The sequence below is a fragment of the Lepisosteus platostomus genome, chromosome 3, assembly GCF_059453375.1.
Source record: "Lepisosteus platostomus isolate fLepPlt1 chromosome 3, fLepPlt1.hap1, whole genome shotgun sequence".
In the NCBI taxonomy this organism is placed as follows: Eukaryota; Metazoa; Chordata; class Actinopteri; order Semionotiformes; family Lepisosteidae; genus Lepisosteus; species Lepisosteus platostomus.
This window is the reverse complement of record NC_142613.1, coordinates 5,412,693-5,440,025: the sequence shown is the minus strand read 5'-3', so window position 1 is coordinate 5,440,025 and position 27,333 is coordinate 5,412,693. Positions and strand designations below refer to the sequence as shown.

Here is a 27,333-nt window from a genome sequence, read left to right as displayed (position 1 = left end):
CAATGGAAAGAGGGAGCACGTTCCAACTACCAATATAATCCTTTATTCTGTGAATTATGGAACTGTACTTTAAATTGAACAATTGTGAGAGGTCTTTTGGTAAATACACTCCAAAGTATTTAAAGTTATTTGCCAATTTAACTTAAATTTCTCGTTAATATACAGCATCTGTTGGATTGTAATTGAAAGACAAGTAAACACTTGTCTTCGCTATATTTACTTTGTAACCAGATATTTATCCCAATCTCTCCAAGGCATCCAAACCTCAATAAGACATCATCTGCATATAGTTCAATCTTATGTTCTTAGACATTGATTTCTTACCCTTCACTTTGGGATTTTCTGCTAGAGTTTCTAAATTTAGAGAAAACAAGAGAGGAGACAGAGGATGTCTCTGTGTTGTACCTTTTTTAAGTAAAATCTGGGAGGTAACCAGTGATCATAATTTATGCAGAGGGATTTGAATAATTTATATTAATTGCATATATAAATTTATGATCAAATCCAAATCTCTCAAGTGCTTGATATAGAAAGTCCCAGCTGACTGAATCAAAAGCTTGTTCCGCATCTTGACTAACCAAAACGGACTCTTTCTTTTCGATCTTCAATGTGTTTTCATAATGTGCAATATACGCCTACCATACTATCTTGTGTTCTGGGTGAAACCGGTTTGATCTAGATTCATCAACTGAGGTAGAAATTGCTCCACTCTGTTGGCCATGATGGCAGCATTAATCTTACAGTCCACGTTAAGAGCGGAAATTGGGTGAACAGAACCACGTTCTAGTCCGGTCCTTCTCTTCCTTTGGTATAACTGAAATAATACTTCTCTACTTCGTTTGCCCAATTACAGGTGGACAGAAGTAGAGGAGCTGTGGGTTCTCTTCCTTGGGCAGCCATCGGTCCCTGGTGTGTTCGCTTTAAGGTTAGAGGGAGTATTATACATTTCCTCCCTGTTTATTCCTGCAGTTCATCCAGTCTGCTGTAGCGTTCCGCTCCTCCCCCCACCCCCGGTCATATGGACTGTGCCGTTACCCCATGACCTTGAGACGCAGTCTCCCCTCCTCCTCCTCCCTGTACCCCTCTTCGCTCTGCATGACGAGCTGTGGCGAGCTGCGTTCCCATTTCTCCCCCTGGGGAACAGCACACTTCTGTAGCCAAAGGGCAATAAATCATCTGGCTTTGTGAAGCTGCAGACCTGCCTCCTGCCTGTCCCTCTGTCGCAGTCCTGTCCGCCGAACCGGGTTTGGGCTGATTCGCTACAAGACTGTTTTTTTCAGCGCTTAGAACACGGAAACGAAGGTTTAAGGACTCTGATAATGCGGTTCCCCGAACGTTAACTTGTCAAGTCAGTCCAAACAGTATGAATCGAGTCAAATCAAAATTGCACTGGGGCGTCACGAACAGATCACGGGCACTATACAGTACGTCTCCAAGCACGACAGGTCATTGCTCATCCTGGTCGTTCAAACTCGCAACTCTCCCAGATAACAGATGAGTGTACAGGTGCAACAGTCTAGTTTCCCTTACGCCTGAACTATTACAGCAAGACAGAAGCAAGCAGTGCAAAAAAAAAAAACTGCCAATTTTGTTCTGATTTCGTCTCTCCAGTTCATTTTTTAAAGGAATAGAGCAGATTAATAATAACCATTGGAAAAGTTATCTTTAAAGCTAGCAGTAATCGGGTGATCTGCTAACACACATACAGTACATACTGTACTGCAGGGACTACAGTGGGTAACCATTCTGTGAGTTGCGCTCCTACACCATGATGTACAATATTTAGATTCTTAATAACATTTTAATCTCAACAGTTCAGTATCTTAAACTGTGCTTTGCCGCATTTATTTTGGTCAAAAACATGCCTCAGAAATGTTCCCATAAAGCAACAGAAAAAATATTTTGGTTTCAACTCTATGTAATTATTATAGATTATAATTTCGCAGTGTAGATTTACACAGAACTGTGTTTTTTTTTTTTGCTTGACTACTAACATGTGTGAAACATTGTAAAAAACGAGCTGGTTTCCTCAGTGACCGATGACATCAGTCTGTTAGGAAAGATTTCTCCTGTCAGCCAGCTGTAGTAAAACTGCAAACCGTTTACAGGCACACTGAGAGATTCGCTCGTCCTTTTCACACAGCGTGAAAATTTGAACGCCGGACTGGACTGGAATTTTTTGGTAAGAATGGAGCTTATCTCCCAAATCTAATTGTTGTACTTTTATATATAGATTTATATATCTAGATTTTATACGTGATTAATCATTTTACTGCCTTGTTTGCTTACTTAAAATATAATTTCACAAATGTTGATGTCTCACTTTTTATGCGATTCCCGATTCCATACGCACACGGTGAGTTAAAAACTTTTTCAACATTCATTAAATGCTCGGCAGAATAACTTGATTAAATTTTAAACCTGCCAGTCTTAATGTACATTTGCAATTTAATAACCGTTGCATACGACTATTATTCTCAATGTTTTTTTTTTTAAAAAAACTTTACTCTGTTTTTTCCGTTTTACAAAACCGAGAAACGCAAAGAATTGCAGCGAACCTATGACAAACAATACGGAAAGAAAACTGGTTGTTTTTCCCACTTAATTTACCTGAAAATATGGTCGGGCAAGTTTCCCCCAAACCCCTCTGTTAGACACAAAAGTAGAGTATTAAAGTGTCCGATATTACACGTATTAATACCAAAAGAACTCTGGTTCGTTATGGGTGATGAATACTAACTTAAATAACTTAAAGTACTAAAATGCAGCTGTATTGTATGTCATCAAGTTATTATAAAATGCAGGATTTGCCTTTTTATATAGCCTACTGCTCGTTCTGTCAGGTGCGTACTGCCATATAGTTCCCTCAGCTTTCTTTATACAGTACATGAGTTAAAAAAACAGCACGTACTAGCGCTCTTATAATGATTCTACATCATATACTATAGACATCACGATAGGAGACTGTATGTGTTGTCATGTTTTATCTTGACAGTTCTAATCTTTCACAGGTCGAAGAGATACAACATGATTTGTGTTGGGTTAAGGCTCGCAATTCAACATTACTGTACATTGTAAAGATTAATTTCGCATTTGATTGCGCAAAATTCCATTAAAAGGAAACTTGAAGAATAGAGATTTTTCCCCCTTGTCTTGTGTTCTTATCGGAACACAGTCTTCATAACGTTTACAAGGTTAAATCATCGTGGGTCTTATTTTGCGTTTGAAAAGGAAACTCCCCCGAACTATTTTATAAAGGTAGGAATCTAAATGCAACATCCCCATTACGGAGATGTGTGGTTTTAAATCCACATAAACAGTTATATTTAATATATATTTAAAGATCAAAGGGACTGAAGAAATGTATGTAGTTGTTATATTTGGCAACTTATTTTTTACATTTGTGATGTAACATTGAACTGAGTGATTAGTGCTTTATTTTCAGTTTGCTTTTTTATGCTTGGTACAGCTTACTTGTTTGCAGGTAAATACTAATGCGGGTAATATTCCAAATTAGATCGGAAAATTCTTAGAACATAATAAAGATTTGGTTTCCATCAGGGGTAGATAACTAGCTTATATTTCTTCATTTACTACTTGCTAACTAATTGAAGTTATTGTATTAGCTATTATAATAGCTCATCAAGCTTTTTCTTGAAGCATTCCAGTGAAATCAGCTCATATTTTCAGTTTTAAATGCATTTCCTCAAATAGTGATCTAAGAGAACGGAAGTTTTAAAATGTCAATCCTGAAAAGTCATTTGTGATTCGCTGCTTTCTTTTTTTCTGATTTTAGTTTTTTGTGTGATTTTTAAACTGGCTAAAGGAGGTGGAAATCTTTTCCACACTTTTTTATTTATGGCAAATCTTAAAGTGCAGGAATGATATTGTGTTTAGTAGAAACATATTTTTTGCGGGTGGTATTCATCTTATCTCACCATCTCACCTTCAAACAGAGTGATCCTTAAGTAGATGAGCCTCGTACTGTACTGCTACTAAGTGTTGTTAAGATGTTGAAGAAACAAATAGAAAATGTGGCAAGGAAGTGTCCGTTGAAGGACAGATAAGACTCACTCCCAAACATTGTTATTTAACACAAGTTTCAGGACGAGGTTACAGTTTAAACTCACAGGTCTGCTCTTCTATGTGTAAATACTCGCTGGCTGCCCACAATTTGGACACCTCTTTTCTAGCTCCCCATTCCTCTATCCCAGCTTCACCTTTGCAGCTGTCTCCCTGGTTCATTCCTTGTAAGTGAGGGGATGAGGTGTAATATGTCTAACCTCCATCCAGCACTTTTATTACCTCATTCGGGCAAATGAATGCCAAAATATTAAGTATGTGTTAGCGCTTAATATTTTTCATTTAATTTTTGTTAGAATTTGACCAAACTACTGAAGTCTAGCTTGGGAATTACAGTCATGTGGTAGTTTGTCTACCAGCCCAGCAGATACACTGTGAACTCCTTTTCCTTGTTACTATGGGGTAGAATCTGCCTCTCCACATTTTAAAACAACAGAGGCTGAAAACATTTTACATCCTCACTTGACCTCACAGAGTGAACATTGAGTGCAAATTCCATCCTTGTTGTTTTTAGCCATTCCTTTAAAAAAAAACTGTCTAGTTTCTACTGCACATTTAACATCTTTAGACGCATTTCCGTAGCTGCCTCTCAGAGATTAATGCATGCTTTTACTTCATGATTAGTTTGATATCTGTATGTCGGGTATATTAAAGTGTGCCATTTCACTCCCACTCCCAGTGCTTGTTAGGAGCACTTTTCCTGCATGTCTTATTAAATACCAGTGAGGGAGACAGCCTTAACCCTCTTCAGTGCACTTGAGATTTCCCCCACAAGTGCTTCTCTTCTTAAGTAATTAAACAAGTTATTAAATTGGCATACAATTAGTCTCGGGCATGTACGGTAATCTTGAGCAGCAGGGGTAAAATAATTTTTCACCAGTTCACCACAAGTCAAATCCTGTAAATATTTACCATTCTTATTGTTAAAAGTGAAATAATCAATTCGTTCTTTATTATTGCCGTTTGCTATGGCTCTAAACAGTCTTCTCTAGAAGAACAAGCCTTTGCTCAAGGTAGCAGAACAAATAAACTCACAGCCCATCTGGCTCAGACACTTGCTTGTTTCCTCTGTAGTTCCCCCAGAGATAGGTCTCTAGGAAGAGCTGGGATACACCATGTAAGATGTAAGATTTTGACAACTCCCTAGTTCCTTCATATTAAAGTGCAAAGATATTACATTGTCAACAAAGATCCATATAGTGAAAGATATGGTCTTCCCTGTAGTGACATACTGTCTGTATGTGAGAGCTGGACTATAAAGTAAGGCTGTGCATCAGAAAATCGATGCTTTCGTGAAAATTATTGAGAGTTCCTCGGACTGCACGAAGATCAAATCAGAGTACTCAGGGAACTAAACACAGATTGTTCATTGGAAGGAATGATACTCAATACTTAAACTCAGATACTTTGGCCATATAATGCGAAGAGAGGATTCACTGGAGTAGACTCTGATGTTGGGAAAGATTGAAGGGAAAAGAAGAAGGGGGAGGCAGAGGTTAAGATGGATAGATAGTTTTACTGAAGTACTGAATATGAATTTGCAAGAGCTCAGAGAAGCAGTTGCTGACAGACAGATCTGGCATGCTAAAGTCCAGGAGGTCACGAAGAGTCGGACTCGACTAAACAACTAAACACACACAGTTCCCTTCAAAACAAATTGTTATGTCTTGATTGTAATGAGGTGTCTACTGAAAACTTGTTCTTTTGTTATTAATAAATCATATTTTTAAATCACATTTTTGGCATGAACTAATCATTTATTAAATAGACAAGGAAGTGATGTTGCTGCAAAAGGGTTAATTAAAAATAATGACTTCCCTAACATTTGCATATGAAACTGTCCGATTGACAGTGCATAATACAATCTGTGAAACTTGGGGTTCTATGGGAGTTCCAGGATGTTGTTACCCCAAAATGAACCTAGATATCACAGCAACAAGCAATTTAAGAAATGTCACATCAGGAAAAAAAAAATATTCTGAAAAATGTCATTCCTAGCAAAACGTAAGATTCAAATATCAGGAATCAGAAATAAATGTGATTTTTTTATTTATGTACAGTAACTGTCTGTAGTCGTGTCTGACATTTTCCTCAAACCTCAAAATATAATCTCTTTCAAAATGGCAGCTCCCATTCTTGCAGCTAGGGTGTGTCCTCTGTGCTGCCATCTGTCTGTCAGAGTGTGCAGTGACAGGCTGAAGTGTTTTTCTCCAGACCTTGATAAGATAAGATCACTTTATTGGCCATATACAATTTTTTGTATTAGGAATTTGTCTTTTTTCACATACCCCAACTTGCTCTCCATGAGACACACAGACAAGGAGAGAAACTTGGGATCAGCCATTTATATAGAACCCCTAGAGCAGTGGGGGTTAAGGGCCTTGCTTAGGGAGTAGGATTCCTCTGCCAGCCCCGGGATATCAACTGGCAACCTTCCAGTTACAGGTGCCTTAGCCACAGAGCCACTGCTCTGCCCAATGGAAACCCCAGCAGTTAATGGTTGCTCATTGCAGCATAAAAGATGGCAGTGTAGATGAGGGAGTTTAAGTTTACACTTGCTAAAAAATGAGGAAAAAGGGATCTTATTCTTAGAAATGGGATCTTAGGTTGTTTGTTTTTTTTAAAGGCGAGAGATTAATTTGAAAAATGACAGAAATAAATCTTGTACATCTTTTGCTTTTTTTAATGCAGAGTTACAAGCTCACCATGAACACGACTGCAGAAACGCTACAGTCCAACAGCACCTTCCTGCCCTACTATCTCCATTCCACTGCTGTGGCAGCAAGCTACATTGTGGCCTACTTCCTCATTTTCGTGCTGTGCATGGTGGGAAATGGGCTGGTGTGCTTCGTGGTGCTCCAGAATCACAGGATGCGCACTGTCACCAACCTCTTCATTCTCAACCTGGCCATCAGTGACCTGCTGGTGGGCATATTCTGTGTGCCTACCACACTAGTGGACAATCTCATCACCGGTGAGCAAGCAGATTACACACTATTGCATATTGAGTTATATCAAACCTGATGTTGGTCAGGATCCCATTGTCTTTTGGTCTCTCTTTTAAGTGAGCTTTCCATTATATTGCAAAGGAACAAGTAATAGGTTTATTCCATTCTGAAAAGAGAGGAAAGAAAACACAACGTTTCAGCCGTGGAGCCTTCTTCAGGTGTGAGAAAGACAGGGCAAAAAGCAAAGTTAATGTAGTGAGAGAACAAAAGCTGGGAGAGAGGAGGAGCGAGGGGTGGGAGCAGGGGACAGAAATCAAGAGGTGTGAAGTCAGGATAGGTATAGAGAGGTGTGAAATTTAGAATTTAGAAGAAAAGTGGTCTATCGTTAAGAGAAGGGGGAAGGTGTGATCCTAGCTGCAGGATAATTTTGGTTTCTGTAGTCTTTCTGATGTATGAGTTCAGAAAACCGTATTTTACACAGATGGAGAGATTGGAGTGGTCATCGCCGTCAGAGGTGAAATGAGAAACAATGGGCTTGGAGAGATCTTTAATCTTCACAGCTCTAACATGAAGCTTCCATTATATTGATGACCAATGAATTGCAACAATTTATTTTACATTAAAAACTCTTTGGGCACATACATAATTATATGAGTTTTAAAATTTGAGGAGCTCTTTTGATTGAGCAGTATGGTTCATTGACATAACAAAATACTTGGTGTGAGTCATGTGGCTCCAGGCATCTCATTTGGGTTCAGCGTGTCAGAATTGATAGATTAAGAATCTGTATGAATAGTGCCGGCACAGAGTATGTCTGTTTTCTCCTTCACAGACGTGAGCACGGTTCTCTAAAAGTGCCAGTCACGTACTTGAAAGTTATGGTTCAGTATGATGCTGCCCCACACTGACACCAGCGCAGTATGGGTGCCACCTGAGCAGACAGTTTGAGACTTGTGGTGATTTATTTGCTCCCCTCAGATTCTTCCTTGTCTTGTGTCGATAGAGCTTAACCAGAATGAAAAATCCCTTTGAGGCTCAGGTCTGCTATTTCATGACAAACCTAATAAGGTGGTAATGATTCATCACTGCACCTTCAGCAGGAGAATTGGGGTCGGTTGACCTTCGCCACAGGCTTCAGCTACACAAGAAAGATTGGCAGAATATGACACAGTCTATCCAGAGGCTGGTCATAGTATATGCGCCGGTATGCCAGGCCTGTGTTAGTAATCAGGAAGGGCGTATCTGTTACTAGCTGTGTAATATTTTCACTTTGACAGTGTGTCTCAGCTCATACTGAAAGTGTATCATGATTTTTTGGTCCATATCTTTGTTCACATTCCCTGTGACATTGTTTGATATCTTACTGTTTGTTTCAAATATTTGATTAAATCCATTAGACCTGAGCATTTCTAAGTGCATCAGTATATGTGTTGAACACTTAGCGGAAATAATAGTTTGTTTAAATAGATATTATTATAATTATTCACAGTTGAAAAGCTCAAGCTGCCCTTAAAATGTCATGACAATCTTAAGGGTCCTCCGGTATGACTTAACCACAAAGGCACTCATCCCAGCCCAGACCAAGCTGTCTGACCACGGGTTTTCTTTAGCTCTGTCTTGCTATGATATGTCGACTCTATCACAAGGTGTTATCTATCTCCTTGTGTATTTAAGGGTATCTATTATTGCTAGTCTCCACACTGGCACTGACGAGATTTTGAGAATGTAATGTGTGGAATTAATCAGTTGTGTTGTCCTCACAAGCAAAGCAGAATATAGATAAAAACTAAAGTTTTGCAGCTGTTTATGTTTGTCTGGCATCACGTATATTTTACTGGGGTTGATATTGCAATGTATTGATGTTGATCTCGTGTTGTGTTGGCTGAGTCCGAGTCAGAGACTGTTCACTGTCTTGTGAAGAGCACTTGTGAGTGGGCTCTGCTTTGGATACCGAACCCAAAACAAGAGAGCAGCTTTTATTGACGGTCAGTGTTGCTGTGTTTCAGGTTGGCCCTTCAGTCAGTTCATGTGCACCATGAGTGGTCTGATCCAGGGAATGTCTGTCTCAGCTTCTGTCTTCACCCTGGTGGCCATTGCGCTGGACAGGTAGGAGATCGTTGTCCGTCACACTCGTCTGCAAAGAACTGCCTAGTTAGTGTGTCACTGTCACTTTTCCAAAGAATATTAGAGACAGCATCTCAATTTCCAAATAATACATTGGGAATCATTGCGAATCTCCATTGGAACCAAACAGAGAAAGCACAAGCAATTATGTGTCAGTGTGGTTTTTTATAAATGCCTTGAGTGGGGGTGAGGTGTTAATAAATTGTTTATTCAAATATGTTTGCTTTCTGTGCCTAGCCTGTGGGAGTGATAAAAAGAGCATTGGGCTAAATGTGCTGTGCCTTTAGAACTGTGTGTTTTTCTTTGCAGATTTAAGCACATTTATACACAGCAAAAACATTATTATTATCCTGGGTTCACATCAAGTCTGGAATACCTCCCGTGTGAAGTTTGCATGTATCCATATTGCTGCCGGATTCTTTACATTTAAACCCCTCACCCTCATGTGTGTGTGCACTGCGATGAACTGAAGTCCTGGTGCCCTGTGCCAGCTCATTGCCACCCTCTAGGAATAAAGCAGGTATTGGAGATGAAAGGATGGAGTATGGGTGTACTGAGAGGTTATTCTGATTTCCATGCTTGTCATAAGGAATATAAATAGTGGGACAGTGGGAGTTAGTGACTGATTTTATCAATTTTGTTAGGTGCAATGAAAAGGGGCAACTGCTGTAATGGAATGAAATCGAATTAATGTGCAAAAAAAAATTAACAGTTGAGTTGATGAACAATCAAGTGAATACTGTACAACGAGCAACCCCAAATTAATTTAAAAAGCAAACCATTTAAGTCTGGTCCTGACTTTAAACACATTTCACCAAGCAGCTGTGTTCAGGTGCACATGGTGGCAATTTTGTATATAAATGTTTCATCTGACTCTGACACAAAAACTTTGGCAGACTGTTATATTTTAAATCTTATTCTGTATGCGACTCAAAGCAACAAGGTCTTTATGTACGGAAGGATCCAAATTGCTGGAATGGTTTCTAAATACATTTGCTTCATAATCTTCATAATGATAGGAAGCAGGCATTTCGAAAAAGTAATAAATTCCTTTTAAAAGTGCAGCTGGGAAAAAAAGTGCAAAAGGGCAGCTTTTCAGGTAACCATGGCACAGGCAGAGCTTTGAATGTATGTATAATGGATACTGCCTGTTTGTTTAAACGTGACTTTTTAACTGCCACTCCATTTTCAACAACTACCAGGCAATTCTCTGCATTTGGCTTCTGTATAATTATTCTTCATGCTCTCTTTTAATTTTTTTTGTAACCCAAAGCTAATTAGTAGTCATTAATATCGGAGTTTAAAAGGTTACATTCATTTATTTTTGTTCTTAGTTATGTAGGAGTAGATTATAACTGATTTGACATTCAGAAAGAGTAAAAACATACATGCACACTTACCATGGTGAACTTTATGAGAAGCAAAGTATAGGGGAGAAATGTGTACATGCAGTGTGTATGTAATACATGCACATTTCATTGTATTGTACATTGTATGAGTCATCATTAAGGTCTGTTTTTAGCAGCATTTATGACTTCAACCATTGCGTTTCAAATTCTGTTCTGTCCACATGGATTTTGGAAATCTTAAAGCATAGTTAAATATTTAACTTAATCCTTCCTTTGTTAACTGTGTTGATTTACCCCCTCATCTACCCACCTTCTCATCCTTTATTTCTTGTGTCTTCAAAAACTCACCCAGAGGAGATACTTTTGTCTGTTTATAGAGTAAAAGGTCTCCCTGCACACACGCTTTGAGATTTAAACCTGGTCTGCACTGTTGGTGATCTGTGCAATTTCACCAACAGTCAAGATCTCTCTAAATAGAACCTGCTTGGCAAATGTTTTTTGTGTACAGTTTGAGTTGTGTGTTTTGAAGACACGTTTTCATTACTCACTCATATTTCTACCAATTTCCACCAGTGCAGGAATGGTACCAGTGCTTTCACTTTCAGCTGACATTACAATACCCTTACAGCCTCCATTATTAAACTGCTTATTAAACACATTGGGAGGAGATCACGATCTTCAGTCCTTGCTTTTTTTGTTTGACAAAGCTGACATTTTTGGCTGGCATTTAGCTTTCCTCTAAATTTCGCCTCATTCCGCCTCATCCTTCCTCTAGAAGGGCGCCTGCTGCAGAAATTACTCAGAAACTCTGAACCTCTGTCTCCTGCTGTTTTTTCCATCAGAGAGCAAGTCTGTCCTACTGGAATTGCGTCCATATCTCCCAGACACCACACGCCTGTTTTTTTTACTTGATTTGCCCCCAAGACACTGTTATCAGATGCTCATCATGCCAGACACCTCAATAATAAGTGACAAAGCTTCAGTAAAAGCAATGTACCGAAATGTACCGTCTGACAGTTTTAAAGTAGCATGGGAATCACATGATCTAGTGATTCAGCATATATAGATAGCATAAATATAGCATAAAGCTATTAGTATAGCATCATGACTCTTTAGCCTCTCAAAAGTTGGATTTGTATTCCAGACTCTGTATTCCTAGAAAATACTCAAATGCCGAGGACATATAATAATAATAATAATTGCTTACACTTATATAGCGCTTTTCTGGACACTCCACTCAAAGCGCTTTAAAGGTAATGGGTATCCGCTTAGCCCCACCTGGATGATGCGACGGCAGCCATAGTGCGCCAGAACGCTCACCACACACCAGCTATCAGTTGGGAGGAGAGCAGAGTAATAGATGGGGATTATTAGGAGGCTACTCTTTTCGAGAAACGCCCTGGGATTTTTCAAATCAAATCAAATCAAATCAAATCAAAGTTTATTTGTCAAATGCACAACAATACGGCGTGCAGCAGTAGTTGCTGGCAATGAAATGTCATTTATAATGACCACAGAGAGCCAGGACCTCGGTTTTACATCTCATCCGAAGGACGGCGCCTGTTTACTGTATCATGTCCCCGTCACTATACTGGGGCATTAGGACCCACATGGACTGCAGGGTGAGCGCCCACTACTGGCCCTACTAACACCTCTTCCAGCAGCAACCTTAGTTTTCCCCAGGAGGTCTCCCATCCAGGTACTGACCAGGCTCACGCCTGCTTAGCTTCAGTGGGTTACCAGTTGTGAGTTGCAGGGTGATATGGCTGCTGATATTTTTCTTATTGTTGAAGGCATCTGAAGCAGCAATATCTTTTATTTTCTTAGAGAGATCTTCATTAATATTAATATTGTTGCTACTGGGTAGGCAGCTGAGTTTCAGCAAAGTTCAGCAATGTTTGCTCTTCCCAGCTTGCCTTACTCAAGACGGTTTGGTACACGTCCTGTTGTTATTTGGTATTTACTGTACATAGCTTTGTTCGGGCTTGTAGTCAGGTAAACATGGAAGGAGATGCAGATGATCATAGGGTGCTCCTAATAATTTACTCAGGCTAATGAACTCTGCAGTAGATCGTTAAGACTATCATATTAAATAAACATTCATCATGGAATAAAGATTCAGCACTACCCAGTCCATTTCATTAAGCCAGCCTCCAGAGGAATGGACCATAGCAAACACAGACAGAATGAGGTAGAGGACAGGGAATGAAGAGAAGAGAGAAGTGTTACACTAAAAGTAGCTGATGGTTACAGGGATACAGGGAAATCAGGGAAATCCAAGGCCATAGTCCAAACAAACAGTAAGTCAAAAAGCCAAAAGATCTTGAAGCAATAATTATCCAAAGGAGAATCCAGAATTTTGTGGTCAAAAGGCAAGGCAAAACATCCAAGGGCCAAAAGTGGAAGCAAAGAATATCTTAGGGAAACAGGATGTGTAGCTCTCAAGAAGTGAACATAATACAGAGCAAGGTTGAAACAGGGAGCAGGGTTCAAGTAGGCTGAAGGGGAGGTGTGGTGATGGGTTAACGAGGTCTGATTAACCTACGCCTCCCCAGAGTGGATGAGGTATGTACTGTTTGGGTGCCCTCTGGTGGCGGGACGCTGGTACTGTAACAAGAAGAAAGGAAAAATCATCACCATCTTCAAGGCTGTTCAAGCTGTTCAGTCTTCAGAACAGTTCTCAAGGAGGGTTCCCCTTTCTGCCAGCCGGGGGTCTTATTTCTTTCTGGAAGTTCACTTGTGGAACTGTTGTGTGTGTTGTACAGTTGTGATATTTCTTAATAAATATTTGTCATGTGTAAGTCTGAATCCTGCTTCATACTGTATCATCAGAGCTGTAATGGAGAAAAAAAGGACACATGCTCTGAGTGCACAGGAATTCTGTAATCTGATAGCAGTATAATTAATACTCCAAAATATTTATTGATGCACTATAGCAAAATCATAGTAAAACAAGATATATTATGTTTTAGATATATATTATATGTTCTTGATGCAAAAATGGATATGCATAGACTGCGGCTGTGAGAAATGATTCCTTACGTTTTAAAAAAGTGGAAAAGCACTGTTCTGGGATAGACTAGGCCCAAAGTCTAATAGGACAATGTATGGAAATCGAGTGTGTGGCATTGCGCAGGGGCGTGTTTGGTTTGGAGGCAGAGCCCTGGAGGACGGGCGACGGCTTGCCTTTAGAGTCAGCTGTGAAGCCTCTATAAAAGCACACTGGACCCAGAGGGGATTGTATCCACGTAAGGCTGTCATTCTTTTTCTTTTTGCCTGTCCTGTTACGTGTCTCTATCAGGGCAGGCACTGCTTTTACACTCCTTTTTTATTTTGGCTTTGGCCTTGCGCGCCCTGCTCTACCGTCACCGTTGTGCTAAACAATTCTGTTTCCCAAGCTGGACCTCGTAAGCCCAGGCTGGATATCGCAATGCACAGTGGCACATTTTCTTTTTGCTTTTTTGTTATTTTTTCACCTTTGTGCTATTTTCGGTCCCTGCTTACCTCACACTGTTACAGGTGTACACACACATAATGTGTGAAGTCTAGGAGACCGCTTCAGACAACATGTTAGGGCTGTGAAGATGAAAGATTTTTACAAGTCCATCGTTTCTCATTTCACCTCAGACGGCCATGATCACACTGATCTCTCTGTCTCTGTTCTCAGGGAAGGGTTTCTCATCTCCCACAGCAGAAAGACAACAGAAACGAAACTCATCCTGAAACTAGGTCCACACCATCCCTTTTCTCTCAATGACAGACTTATTTTCGTGTAATCTTCTCTATTTTCATGCAGGTTTTGACTTCACACCTCTCTTCACCCCTCTCCACTTTGCACTTCCTGCGTGGCCTCTCTGCCCCTCCTGCCTCCTCCCCTCTCCCAGCTTTTGTTCTCCTGTGCTTTTTAATCTTTGCTGTCTGCCCTGTCTTTCTCACACCTGAAGAAGGCTTCATAGCCGAAACATTGTGTTTTCTCTCTTCTCTTTTCACCCATTAACTGTTCCTAATGTGTGAAGCTCTCAGTGAGGGTTTGATTTTTCAAGATTTGTAATTATAATATTACTTACTTCTTATATTTTGTGATGGACTGGTGTCCTGTCCAGGGTATACCCTGCCTTGTGCCTGTTGCTGGGCGAGATAGGCTCCGGCAGCCCTGGGACCCTGAATTACATGAAGTGTTTCAAAAATGGGTTAAATGAATAAACAGATTTCTATACAGTAACAGAAAAAACAACTTGATCAAAATCAAGAGCACTACAGTGACACTCTCCTATCCAGATGCTTGATTATGTTTGCTAAAATCACATCATGATAAATTAATATATAAACCATCTCCCTTCATTTTGGCAGATTAATTGCTGCAATTATCTGTTTCAAGAGGAAGATGAATTGTGTTTTCATACAATGTCCTAATACAATACAAGATCATAGACATTTTGATACACAGCATGTTTGCCTTGTCATGTCATTGTAACGTAATTTCTAAAAAAGTATCTGTAGCCGACACATTCTCTTTTACTTTTCATTGTGGTTCCTGTTCTTCTCTAGTGTACGTGCTGACATCTCTCATTATTAAAGAAAAATGTTGTACTCTCAACCCTATAGTCTGTAGGTTGCTAAAAATGCAGTATTCTTAATTTGGGTGAGCAATTGTGACATTATGACAGAGAGAAGACACAACATTCAGACCCATAATGTTTGTTTTGTACTGTAGAAACAAAGTGGTTACAGAGAATTTTACTCAGAATGAAGGAAGCTTATAAGTGAACTCTTACAGCAACATGCTTCTCAACATGATGGAGACAGGCATCAATTCACTGGTCCAATATAAGCCACAACATAAACCGACAGTAAACACATGCTGTTGAACTAAGACACAGACAAGACTGAGTCAAACAGCTCGTCTGAAGGGAAGAAAGACTTATTTACATTTCATAAGGAGAGCTTTGCCAAGCGGAGAGCGAGTTCAAAGAAAAATTCTTTATGTTAACAAAGGATTACCCTCCTACCACCTGAATCTGTTGGCAGAAAAGATTTTCTTCTCTTGGTCTCCCAGTGCTGGAGTCTTGACTGGAGTCTTTCTAGCTGAAGAAGTAGTGTCACAAAGTTTTTTCAGGACCCTATGCAGACGATAAAATCCCGAAGGATGTGCATCTCAGACACGGGGAAAAAAGACTGGGATCGGGGCTGGAAGAAGAACAGGGGGGCATGTCGATGGTGCGCTGGTGCTCGGGGTGGGGGGCGTGGTCCAAGGCAAAGTCCAAAGTCCAAAGGGAGTCCGTAGGAAAATGGAGGGAATGGAAATGTCCAGGGCTGGGTGGTCCATCCATGACAGACATGACAAAGTTAAAATCCGGAGTGGGATCCGGGAAAGGGTTGGAGGAATAAAAAGGGATAACAGGGCCAGGCACTCCAAGCCCCAGACTCAGATGGTCAGGACGTTGGATGAAGCCTATGCCGTCGAGACTCTCCTGGACTCGCTGGTAGGCGAGCTTCCGGGCGTCCATCTCCCAATGCTGAGCCTGGAATGGTGGGAGCATCTGGCTTTTGTAGGGAAAGGGCTGAGACAGGAGGCAGGTGCAAAAAATCCTTAAGAGGAGGGGCTTACGATCATGACAAGTAGTGTCCCAGGAAAAGTAAAAAAGAAGTAGGTTTGTGTAGGCCAGGGATCTGCGGCCTTTCAGAAGGGGCGTGCCAAGAGTTAATTCATGCACTCATTTTTATGGATTTGCATGCCATTGTTACTTTTTTAATACCAAGAATAGTCCTACTTACATTTTGATTTTTAAAAATTCAATACTAAAATATAATAATATCTAACATTATTAAGCTAATATGCATGTCTTAGTGTAAGCCCTTGCTTTCTCTTTCTGAGCTACACGCAAGCCTGAGCTTAGTTACACAGAGGTATGTTGATCCAAATACTGAGAGTGGTGAAAATGACTCTTTCTTCAAACAGTCAAATTTCAGTGAGACTTCGAACAGGTCATGAGACACTGTGTGTTACGGACAGGGCCTGCAGTCCGTGTCGGGTTTTGTTGTTGACCCTATGCGATGCGGTAAGAGCTGGAGAAAACAGGAGGCGTGGTATGGGAAAACACACAGGGGTTTAATAGTGCACCAAAAAACAGTGCCAGTCCGTGTGACAGTGAGCAGGGGAGACAAGAATGGCATACAAATCCGAGCAGGTCTGAAGGCAGGTCAGGGCACAGTCCAGGAGTCCATCCACAGTTAATCCATCCTCTGACGCAACAAGGATAAAATCTCCAGGATGGGTGAACACACGAACAGACAAAACATGAAGGTCCAAGGGTGACATTGCGAGATCCTCCAGACCCCGGGCTCAGGAAGAGGGAGGTGTCGGGAATGAGGCCTGTGCCCTCAGGAGACAGACATAGGGTATCCTGGTGCTAGGCGGGCCTTGCGACATCCATACCCTAATGATGAGCCCCGAGGACTGGAGGAGCTGGGCTTTAAATAGCAGTACGCATAACAGGGTACACCTGGGGAGCATAGCAACAATCACAGAACTAATAACGGGAGTAGTGGAGCACCCTCTAGGGGAGGAATGTCGGGCGTGACACTGATTGCTTTCAGTAGCCTCGTGTGTTTCACAGATCCTGGAAATTGAGTTCCACAGAAATTAGTAAAGATGCTGCTTTATTTTCCGTTCCTCACTATGGCCTGTTTTGATAGACTCAGCCTTTGTAGTGTTTTGTCTGAAAACATCTTTGGAAACTTGGTAGGACAAACGACACTCTCACAACATAGAGAACAAACAGCACAGTCTTCATGTGGAACAAACCCCTATTCATCTCTCCTAAAGGGTTGAAATGAGTGATCATCTAACCTTCCTTTTTTAGCGACCGCCATTTTGTCCAAAATGTTTGACTTTACACTTAAGTGTGAAAATATTATCGATGGCACTGTTTTGGAGCTTTCCTGTGAAAACAACAGGCTAAAAATAACGCAGCAAAAACAACAAGTGAATCTTTTTTTTCTACGCCAAAGAGCTTTTATTGGGTAGCATGTTGTACAGAAAACTACACAACAGACAAGCAATTTTTAGCACTTTTTTTAACTTAATTTCTTTGCGGCTTATTAGACTTCTATTGCACATATCGTTAAAAATCCCTTTGCATGCCTGTAGCGGCATGCGTGCTGTAGGTTGCCGACCACTGTGTTGTGTGTACAAGGAAATCTCTCTTGTTGCTCTGCAGCTGCTCCCATTCTGCAGGTTCTGTTGCAGCCTAATGCAATCAGCGCACCAGTCAGAAATCCTTAACAGATGGAATGACAGTTTGCCTAGATGCTTGGCAATTACCAGACTGTCAGGGTGCTGCACTGGCTGTAGTCCAGACCTGGAACAGAGGGATAAAAAGAGAGCAAAAGTGAAAGGAGAAAACAGTACTCCACAACACTTGCCACGTAACATACTGTACAGCAATAATACTATCAATGCACCGTGCAAAACTTCAATCGTCAAACAGCCACTACCAGGAAAAGATGCTGTTTGATTTTTATTAGATTTTTATACCAGTTTTATTTGCAGTGGTTAATACTCAGAATGAGTTAAAAATGTTTTAGGTGTGCTTCATTGTTATTCATTATGGACATCTACTGTATTCCTGCCCCACAGAAAGCACTCATTTTGCTGTTGGAAGCCTGGAATGTGTAGTTATCTGAATATCACTGAATTCTGCAAGTGACAGCATATAATTGGTCTCCTTGGCCTCTCGAGTTTTTCTAGCTTGTGTTATATCTTGATAACCTGCTGGGTGCCCATGATCTTGCAGTGATGTCACCTTTAAGGCCCTACTCCTTAAATGAGCTCTCCTTCTTTAAGGCAGCATGGAGCCCACAGCATGTCAAATGCCCAGCTAACCAGGTACAAAAAACTGCAATTTTATGCAGAAACATTAAGTTTCTGCACATCTGTGGACTCCAAAAGATGTGAGAAGGAAGCAAAAGATGACATTCTGAACTTAGAGGGAAGAAAGCAATATATATATATTTGTTTTAGGTTACAAAATACCACAGCTTCAATAGTACAAATTACTCTAATGTTAGTAACGTAATTTGGCACCTCTAATACCTTGGTATTTTATACTCTTATATTTCTTCTTTTCAGTAAACCCACAACACTTAAAGTCAGTTTGGATAATGTGTCTGAGAAGCAGAGCAATAATAATAGTTCTGAAGAATGCTGATGAAGAATAATTATTAAGAATGATTAGATTGTTCTTGAGGTGAATTGCACACATGTAGCACGAGTGAATGCAGTGGGAGTCATTGTGCTATGTGTAATGCAACAGGATAAACAGTACATGCGTTTTGAAATCATTAGCTACTTTAAACCTCGGGAACTGTAGATAAGCAAGCAGGATAAGTGAATAAATAGCTCACCTAATTACCTTAGAGTTCAGGTGGAATGAAAACCATGGGATTCTGTGTCCCACGGAGGCTGAATTTAAAGAACAGTGTCTACCACTTCAACACCCCACCAAGATGATCATGTAACAAAAACTGATCTGAAGGTGAGCAATAATGAGCAGGCTTCATCTGAGTCAAATTACAGTTTTGTTTTACTAGGAAGACGAAAGGTTATGTCCGTACTAAAAGTAAAATAACAGAATAAAAAACACAATATGTCAGTTGTGCAGTGTCTTGCGGTGTGTGGGAAATGGCAGAGACAGCAGGCAATAAGACAACAGGAAGGAAAACAAATGGAAGTGGGTCGGGAGAGGTGAGAGGGGGCTAAAGAGATGGAAATGAGAGAGGAATTCTAGGAGTGAAAAGAAGAAATGTGAAGGAGATTTTGAAAAACAAAAGTCTGTGAATAGTTTAAGAATAATTAGGGAGTTTTTTATCTTGACTGCAGTGTCATTTTTCAGTCTTCTTCCTGCCTATTTCTACTTGCTTAGTCCACATAAAAATATCTGATAACATGCAGACCCACAGCCTTTTAATGTCCTCTTCAAACCTCCTACATTCATGGAGGACTTAACTTTATTATTGTGTGACTGAATGCCAAGTCAGTCAGGTTTTATGGTCAGCTATCTTTGGCTCTGATATGCAGCATTCCAGCTGTCTCAAGTTCCTACAGACTTCTGGGAAAAATTGTACATTCAGAATAAGTTTTGCTAAAGTTTTATTTTTTATATATACAGAGAGGCATTCAAAACCCAACTCTTGGTATTGGTACAAGTACTCACTTGTTGCATTTTTAATGCCTATCATTTTATAACCTTAAAAAAACTATAAATATACATTTATATCCCCCTTTAATGCAACTTTGGAACCGAATTGCTGTGATATACTTCACACTGAAATTTGCAAGCGGAAAGGCAGAACAACCCTTGAGACACTGAAAAATTCTTTTTGAGCTCAGACTCCAAACAAGAAGGCTGGAGTGCCAATGACACAATCGACAGGGATCTTCATGATAAGATTCACAACCTCACAGGCATATATACAAAAGAAGTATTCTGGAGCAAGACTGCCTCTTCTCCAAACAACAGTGGGATAGCAGCTGGCCTTAAAGGGCAAATCGTCATCATCATCGGAAATCATCGGAAAATGCTCACTAGGCGTCTTTTTAAACTCACCTATATATATTTAAACGTTAAATACCGTTTTCGTCATACCTTTTCTTCCTCCCTGGGCCACTTGCCCACTTCTCTCACTAAACCAGCATTCCGTCTCTGTCACGATTATAGTCCCCCCTCCTTAAGGGTGCTCCAGCCCTTTCACTTAGACTTTATTCTTTGCACCTGTTTCCCATTCCCAGCCCACCTTAAAAGCCAGCCTTCGTGGTTTTAACTTCGTGTCTTGATGGATCTCCTGGTTTTGGACTTACTCGTGTGTTTTTGGATACTCTAAGGATTACTCTTTTGTATTGTTCGCCTCGGCCACACCTCCCCCGTGCACCAGCGCACCTTGGACACGCCCCCCTGTCTTCAGCCCCGTATTCCTGCATGATGTTTCCCTAGTGTTTCCCCACTCCGTCGGACTGTGTCGTCCGCATAGGGTCCGGAAAGAACTGTTCGTTACAGTCTCTTCACAGCGATCTGTTCCAAGACCAGGCTTTCTAACCACCTTCTATTCCTTTACAGATGTTGTCGACATAATATCATCCCTAAAGGATTTTGCGTGAAATTTAATACCTTTTCTTTTTACTCTGATGCCACCCGGATGCCAACACTCGGAGACTTCTAAAACAATTTTCTAGGAAACTAATGCTTTCTACCGTTTTCTCAGATTATCCTTTCCGACAACAACATCAAAGGGGCTAAGGAATTTCTGCGGCTGACAGCTCCACATCATCTTCCCTTTATAACTAACCTCATTAGATCTCTCAACTCTAAACTCTACCAGTTTCTCACTGCAGAGAAGGACAAAAAACTCAGTCACCTTCTACAGAAGAAAACCATCAACACCCCAAACACCTTCACCAATCCTAACCTTGTTGTCACTATACCTTCTGACCTTTCCCTTTTACAGCATGAGCGATCCCTCCTCAGCAAAGGCCTCAGTTTTGTACCAGTTCCCAGGAAGCTGGACATCCCCCAGACCAATGTCGACCTTAACCGCTTTTACCTCAGGATCTGTCTCAGAGCACATTTTGCTGACGATTCCTCTTCACAGGCAGCTGACAACAATCTGGTTATTGATGTCATTAACAACATTAATCCTAAACAGAGCTGTTGGACTCCCGCTTTTGGCCGTTTTCCACCAGTCGATCATTTCATTAACCAATGCACCAATCCAATCAAGTTCCCAAGACACTATACCCAGTAAACACAGGTCCAACCTCACCCAAGGAAAAATTCAGGCGCTCTGGTCTCTTCGCAACAGAGATGATATCGTCATCAAACCAGTGGACAAAGGAGGCGCTGTTGTAGTGTGGCGTAAGGACCTATATATGTTTGAAACCTCTAGACAACTAACTGACACTTCTGCCTACCTCCCTCTCCAACAGGACCCTACCACTGTCTACCAAAAGGAAGTGGTATCCACCATAAAATAAGCCCTGCTAGAATTTTTCTTCTAGGTGTGATTTACCATAAAAAAACAATGTACTGTAAATAATCAAGCACTTTTGCAAAATGTGAAAATGAATATGAGTGTGTTTTGGTTTTCAGGTTGCCCTTTTTTCACAATACTTACAAGTATCTAAAAAACATCACCTTGTACATGTCGGCCTCCTGAAAATAGTGCCAAAGTTAGCTTGGTCTAAAGCATGTTTACAATGTAAAAGGGCCATTTTTGCATCAATGTAAGTTGCCTCATTCTGAATTACAGACAATGATGGCAATAAAGCACTATGTATACATTGAAACGTTGTCTCTTTTGTGATGAAAATTGGAGGTTGTATGTTATCGTGTACTTGGTAGTTTCACTGTGGTTTGAAATGCATCATTATTGCCAATTCATTCTAACCTCGAAGTCTAAAAAGTGTTGCCGTTCCCCTTTAAGATTCTGAATGAAAGCTGGGACATATATTATCAGATACAATTTAAAATATATTTCCTTTTCAACATCAATTAAAATCTAAAATATGCTTTTGAGTCCTGTTTATAGTATTTCCCTATCACATGGACAGTTAGAAGAGGAGCAATGAAAGAGAGGTTTTGCTAGGAAATTGCTTGGTGTAGTGAGCAGGTTTTGGAAAACAGGAACATTTGAGACTTCTCTTTTCTTTCAGGTTCTTTTGTATAGTCTACCCCTTCCGACAGAAGATGAGCATGTTCAAAGCTGTTCTTGCTATTGCCTTCATCTGGATGCTTGCCTTTGCAATCATGTGCCCTTCAGCCACCATGCTGACTGTGATCCATCTGAAGGACACCTACGTGGTCCAAAATAATGACACCTACCCACTCTTCACGTGCTACGAAGACTGGCCTTATCCAGAGATGCGCACCATCTACACCACCATTCTCTTTGTGCACATATACCTCATGCCTCTAGGTCTCATCAGCCTGATGTATGGGAGGATTGTGGTGAAGCTCTTCAGCAAGCTTGGGCCAGTGGGCCAGAGGTCCAGAGAGCTGCAAGAGGAGAGAAACTCTGTCTCCAAGAAAAAGGTGAAGATCATCAAGATGCTGATCATCGTGACCATGCTCTTCATGGTCTCTTGGCTTCCTCTTTGGACACTGATGCTTCTGACAGACTACAGAGACCTCAGCGAAGAGCAGATCGACTTTCTGAGCAGCTACATCTTCCCCTTCGCCCACTGGCTGGCCTTCTTTAACAGTGGTGTGAACCCCATCATTTACGGATTCTTCAATGAGAACTTCAAGAGGGGGTTCCAGGCTGCCATCTCCTTCCAATTCTGCTCCCTGGAAAACATCCATCAGGAGGTTTACACCCAAAGGACTCCCTGGTCCAGTGGTTTTTCCCTGCACAACAAGGTCTCCAATGCAGAGTCCTTAGAGTCTACTGTGTGCAAAGTCACCAACAGAAAAGGTATCCCACAAGGCACTCCCAAGGGAACCCAGGGAATAAAGCTAGAGGACATTAGTAGAATCACCACTCGCAGTGGAGTCTGTACAGCCTGGGAGGAATGAGGCAAGAATAAACTGTTCTGTATCCATCTCTCCAGGTCCCCACATGTTTAAGACTATAAAGTGCAGTTGGATGTCATAAATGGATATTCAAAATATTTACTGAGTCAATCATTGACAGCACCACTTGTGAAATGTAATTGTTCTTAGTTGTTCCCTCCACTGGGAATCTTACATTTACTTATTTGTCACCTGATGCAAAATTCTCAAAGGTGTCCTAATTCCTGATTTCCATGGTTTCTCCTCCTCCCACTGTGTGCCTTCAATACATCTCCTGGGTAAGATCTAATGTTGTTTTCTGACAACTGATGGTGGCCAAGGTTACTGCCCTCTCAAACAAGCTGTTTTGTTCTAGAGTACCTCAATTAATGTATCAGTACAAATATAATCTATATTACTGTATTATTTAAAGTTTGAAGCAATATCTGAATGTCAAGTTTTTGTTTCATACTGAAGCATTCCACTGCCCTGGAACTCAAGACTGTGTGTCTCATCATGTACAAGAGAATTCCATAGTCGGGGAGCATCACACAATAACCCTCTAGCTCTGACTGTTTTCTGGAGTTTTCTTAGTATAACCAGAGTGTCAGAGATTTCAGATCTCAGAGAGGGTACAAGAGCATATGGAGTTAGTAGATGCTGAAGATGTTACTACAGCAGTTTATAAATCAGTTACTGAATTCACAGGCAAGCAATTCTAACGACATTAGAACTGGTGTAATGAACATAAGAACAGTTCCAAACAAGAGGAGACCAATCGCCCCATCCAAGAGTGGTGTTTCTAATTTATTTTGGTGACACTTTTATCCAAAAAGACATGCATTTGCACAGGTGGGCATTTATACACTGGAGCAACCTGGAAGAAGTACCTTGTGCAAGGTGACAACAACAGCAGCTTACTCAGAATTTGACCTCAAGTCCGGAATGTAAACTGTTGCTCCACACTACAACCCTTGATAGAATGTCTATTGCCTGAGAGAGGGCTTGCAACTGCATTTTAAGCAAGGTGAAGCCTCTGCCAAATTATATCCTGGCATATTGATGATGATGTGATCATGTGAGTAGCATTCTAAATTGCATGTTGCATGAAGTGTCTCATAGTGTGAAGACATGCGTTTTCAAAGCACGTGTTATGTTTCTCCTGCCGAGATTTCTAATTCTAGCCATTCCTTTCCAGGTAAAAGCTGTACAATGAAAAGCAGCACACAGTTCCTGCTCCAATCGCCTTTTAATCTTTTGCTTTCTAATAGAACTTGGAAGGTTACCCAGAAACATCTATTCTACTGAAAACAGACATTTTGTCTGCAACTGACATTTGGAGATAACATACAGATTAGCATGATCGTGTTAAGCTTTTTCAAGGTCTGCAATTCCAGCACAGCTCTACGGTTAACCAATGCTGGCCAAGTGACCTTAAGCATTTTCTAAGGTGTAATTATTGTGTGTGATGATGTTTAAAAACTAATAATTTTCACATGGCAGCTCAAAAGGTACATTGAATGTTTTCTTGTTCAAAGGCATGAATCATAGTTAAACATTCATAGTTTCCTACAAAGATGAATTTGTTACATTTCTTACTTTTCTCTTTTTCCATTTGGATCTTTTCTGTTTAATTTGTCTTACTCTCCACCTTTGAATTTACATTGCTGCTTACTCTACATCTAGTGTAAAATGCACAAAGCTGTCGTAACAAAATGCTTACCTCTCCAAAACGTTAAAACTGTTGGAACAATAAAAACATATTCTGCAAAAAGGTGTGCAACTACGGAAGCCTTTTAGTGCCAAGGATAATTATTTTTTGTGTTTCTATGAGATAGTTTTGGATTTAAACAAGAAAATAATTGTGCTTTACCAAGAATTTTATTGTGTTTATATGACAAAGTAACGCTTCTACACGTAATAGTTAATTTGTGAACAATATTGCCTACTATATCAATATCTTGTATTATAGATGCAGTAATGTTGTCCCAGCTTTGACTTTAACAACAGAAGAATATTGTCACACTGCTCATTTTCACACAAAAAAACCTAGCGGAAAATGTGTATAGTCTTTTGTATACATGAACTACAGCACAGTGGCAGTGCGCATTCTTCGGTTAAAAGTGTCATTTTCACTGTATCTATGAAAAGCAAACATGAAATGGCTTTCCAAACGTGTTATTCGTGATGTGAAACTGCAGAAACGTACTGTACATACGTTTTTTGTCTACTCTTTAAACATTGAATGGAATACATTTATGATGATTTGACACTAAATCGCTCCGTGGCACTAATAAGCTTCCGTATGCAACAGGTCCTTAATGAGAGTGAAGAGAGAAGCTACAAGGCATTAACTTATTTGCGCTTGGCTTCATTTTCTTTCATTTAAAGTCTTCTGTTTTAACATGGCAGGGTTCTATGTAAATGTAGAGATGTACAGATTATCACTACCTAAATTAATCAATGCGCAGTTTTTGTAATCTGCAGTAGACCCCGCTCCACATACTGTAAGCAGGTTAGGGTGCAGACTACAATATCTGGCAATTGTTATGTATGTTAAGTGCAGTATGCAGTGCAAGCCAATGTGAACCACTGTTATAAAGTGAAAGTGTATGTACAGTATTTAAATCATGCTGTTCTTTTGTATCATGGATTTTCAGGCCAACAATGTCTCCTTTTCTGGCAGTGATATGAGAATCCAGTGTTCTAAAACCATGTCGTGATGTTACGTTTATGAGCTGTTCAACATAAGTAAATCACTTTTGCTTCTGAAAGACTTTGACCTTCTTCCATCCTTTGGAGAAGATGAACACCATTGCAAGCAGGATGGTGGGGGTCCGTGAATCAGATAACGCCTATAACATTAATCAAATTAATGCAATAACACAAGAACAAATGGAGTTTATTGAATGAAAGTTCGGGAGGGATGACAACAACCCGGCTCAATCATTCCCAGCTGTCAAGATTAGCAATCACTCCCTTCATCCTTCCTCCACCGAACGCTATAAATACCAAATGCGATATCTCCCACCGTCATGTGCGACTTTTGCATCCCACCTCCACCCCAACTCCACCTCTGCAGCTACCCCTTGGTTACCCTGCGTGGGGGTTCTGGTCTCCTCGTCCTGTGGCCAGGAGGTCAGCCCTCAGCCAAACATTTGCTCCACAATAGTTCGTTACTCTTTGATTTTGGGCGTTGTCATTCCTCATGAATGATAAAAGAGACCAGGCCATTTGTTCCATTTAACTCATTTTGCAGTTAGTAGCTAATTGATTCAAGGATCTCTTCCAGCTGATTCTTCAAAAAAGCCAGCTATTATCTTGGACTGAAAATAGCTCTGCATTCTTAACAAAATGACATGGGCTCTCTATTTCTGTGCGTTTGACGTCAATTCTTTATGCTGAAGAATATAAATGTGCCCTGTGTGTAGTGCTGTACCTAAAACACAATAGCAGGTTCCCTGCTTGTGCCAAGAACAAGCAAATCAATAAATCTCTTTGCTGTTAATGTGTGTTGGTGTTTGTACGGTACAGAAAAATGACTGGATGCACCAGATGAAGCCTTCTACCTGAACATCCTGAGGTAAAATACGTCTTCCTTCCTTTTGTTACTTACTGTTTGTATTTTTTCCTGGATACAGTTTCTTTGTTTTTAACACTATGGTACCTTCTCTCTGTGTATTTTCCGTATGCATATAATGTGCACATCTCTGGTCATGGTAAAAATATTGATACCCAAGCCCCTCACTCATGTATAAGGTTAAACTGCTTGTTTTGGATGTATCTTCAAGTTCAAGTTCAAGTTTATTGTCATTATACTCATATGCAGGTATATGGTATAATGAAATGCTATTTAGCAAGCTCTCAGACGATAAGTAGTACAAAAAACAATACAATTGTATAATAAAAGAAAGACAGAGACAACAGGCAGTGTGCAAAACAACAAAAGGTAACAGGTAATGTGCAAAACAACATCAGATGTGCAAAAACATACATGAACAGAATGAAATAAAGGATAGACAATTATGGGGAGTGAGCTTCTTAACATGTGAGGTAGAGGTAGATTTCAATGTGTCTTTGAGTTTTTGGTAAGAAAGAAGGTGCTGTGAGGTTCAGATCATAGGTGAGAGAGGCTGGGAGTTAAATAGTTTGATAGTGCGGGGGTAAAAACTGTCTCCGAGTCTGGTAGTCCGGGCCCGAATGCTCCGGTATGGTTTTCCGGATGGTAGAGGGTCATACAGTCTGTCTGTAGCTGGGGTGTGTGGTGTCTCTGTAGGTGCAGCC

The 27,333-nt window shown here is 40.5% G+C and overlaps 1 protein-coding gene across 1 annotated transcript; it reads left to right on the top strand.

Annotated features, from left to right (window-relative positions):
- Positions 1 to 1,848: 1,848 nt before the first annotated feature.
- Positions 1,849 to 26,557, top strand: npffr1l1 (neuropeptide FF receptor 1 like 1). Its single transcript, XM_088624040.1, has 4 exons — positions 1,849 to 2,182; positions 6,775 to 7,057; positions 9,038 to 9,137; positions 22,212 to 26,557. Exons 2-4 carry the CDS (start codon positions 6,790 to 6,792, stop codon positions 23,071 to 23,073), a joined length of 1,230 nt encoding a protein of 409 aa, XP_088480166.1. The 5' UTR covers positions 1,849 to 2,182; positions 6,775 to 6,789; the 3' UTR covers positions 23,074 to 26,557.
- The last annotated feature ends 776 nt before the right edge of the window (positions 26,558 to 27,333 follow it).

What these genes read in the sequence shown, in the direction of transcription:
- npffr1l1 (XM_088624040.1), top strand. Translation starts at nt 6,790, where the DNA reads ATGAACACGACTGCAGAAACGCTACAGTCCAACAGCACCTTCCTGCCC. An exon ending in AGTGGACAATCTCATCACCG is followed by an intron (nt 7,058 to 9,037) that starts GTGAGCAAGCAG and finishes GCTGTGTTTCAG; the next exon opens with GTTGGCCCTTCAGTCAGTTC. An exon ending in GTGGCCATTGCGCTGGACAG is followed by an intron (nt 9,138 to 22,211) that starts GTAGGAGATCGT and finishes CTTTTCTTTCAG; the next exon opens with GTTCTTTTGTATAGTCTACC.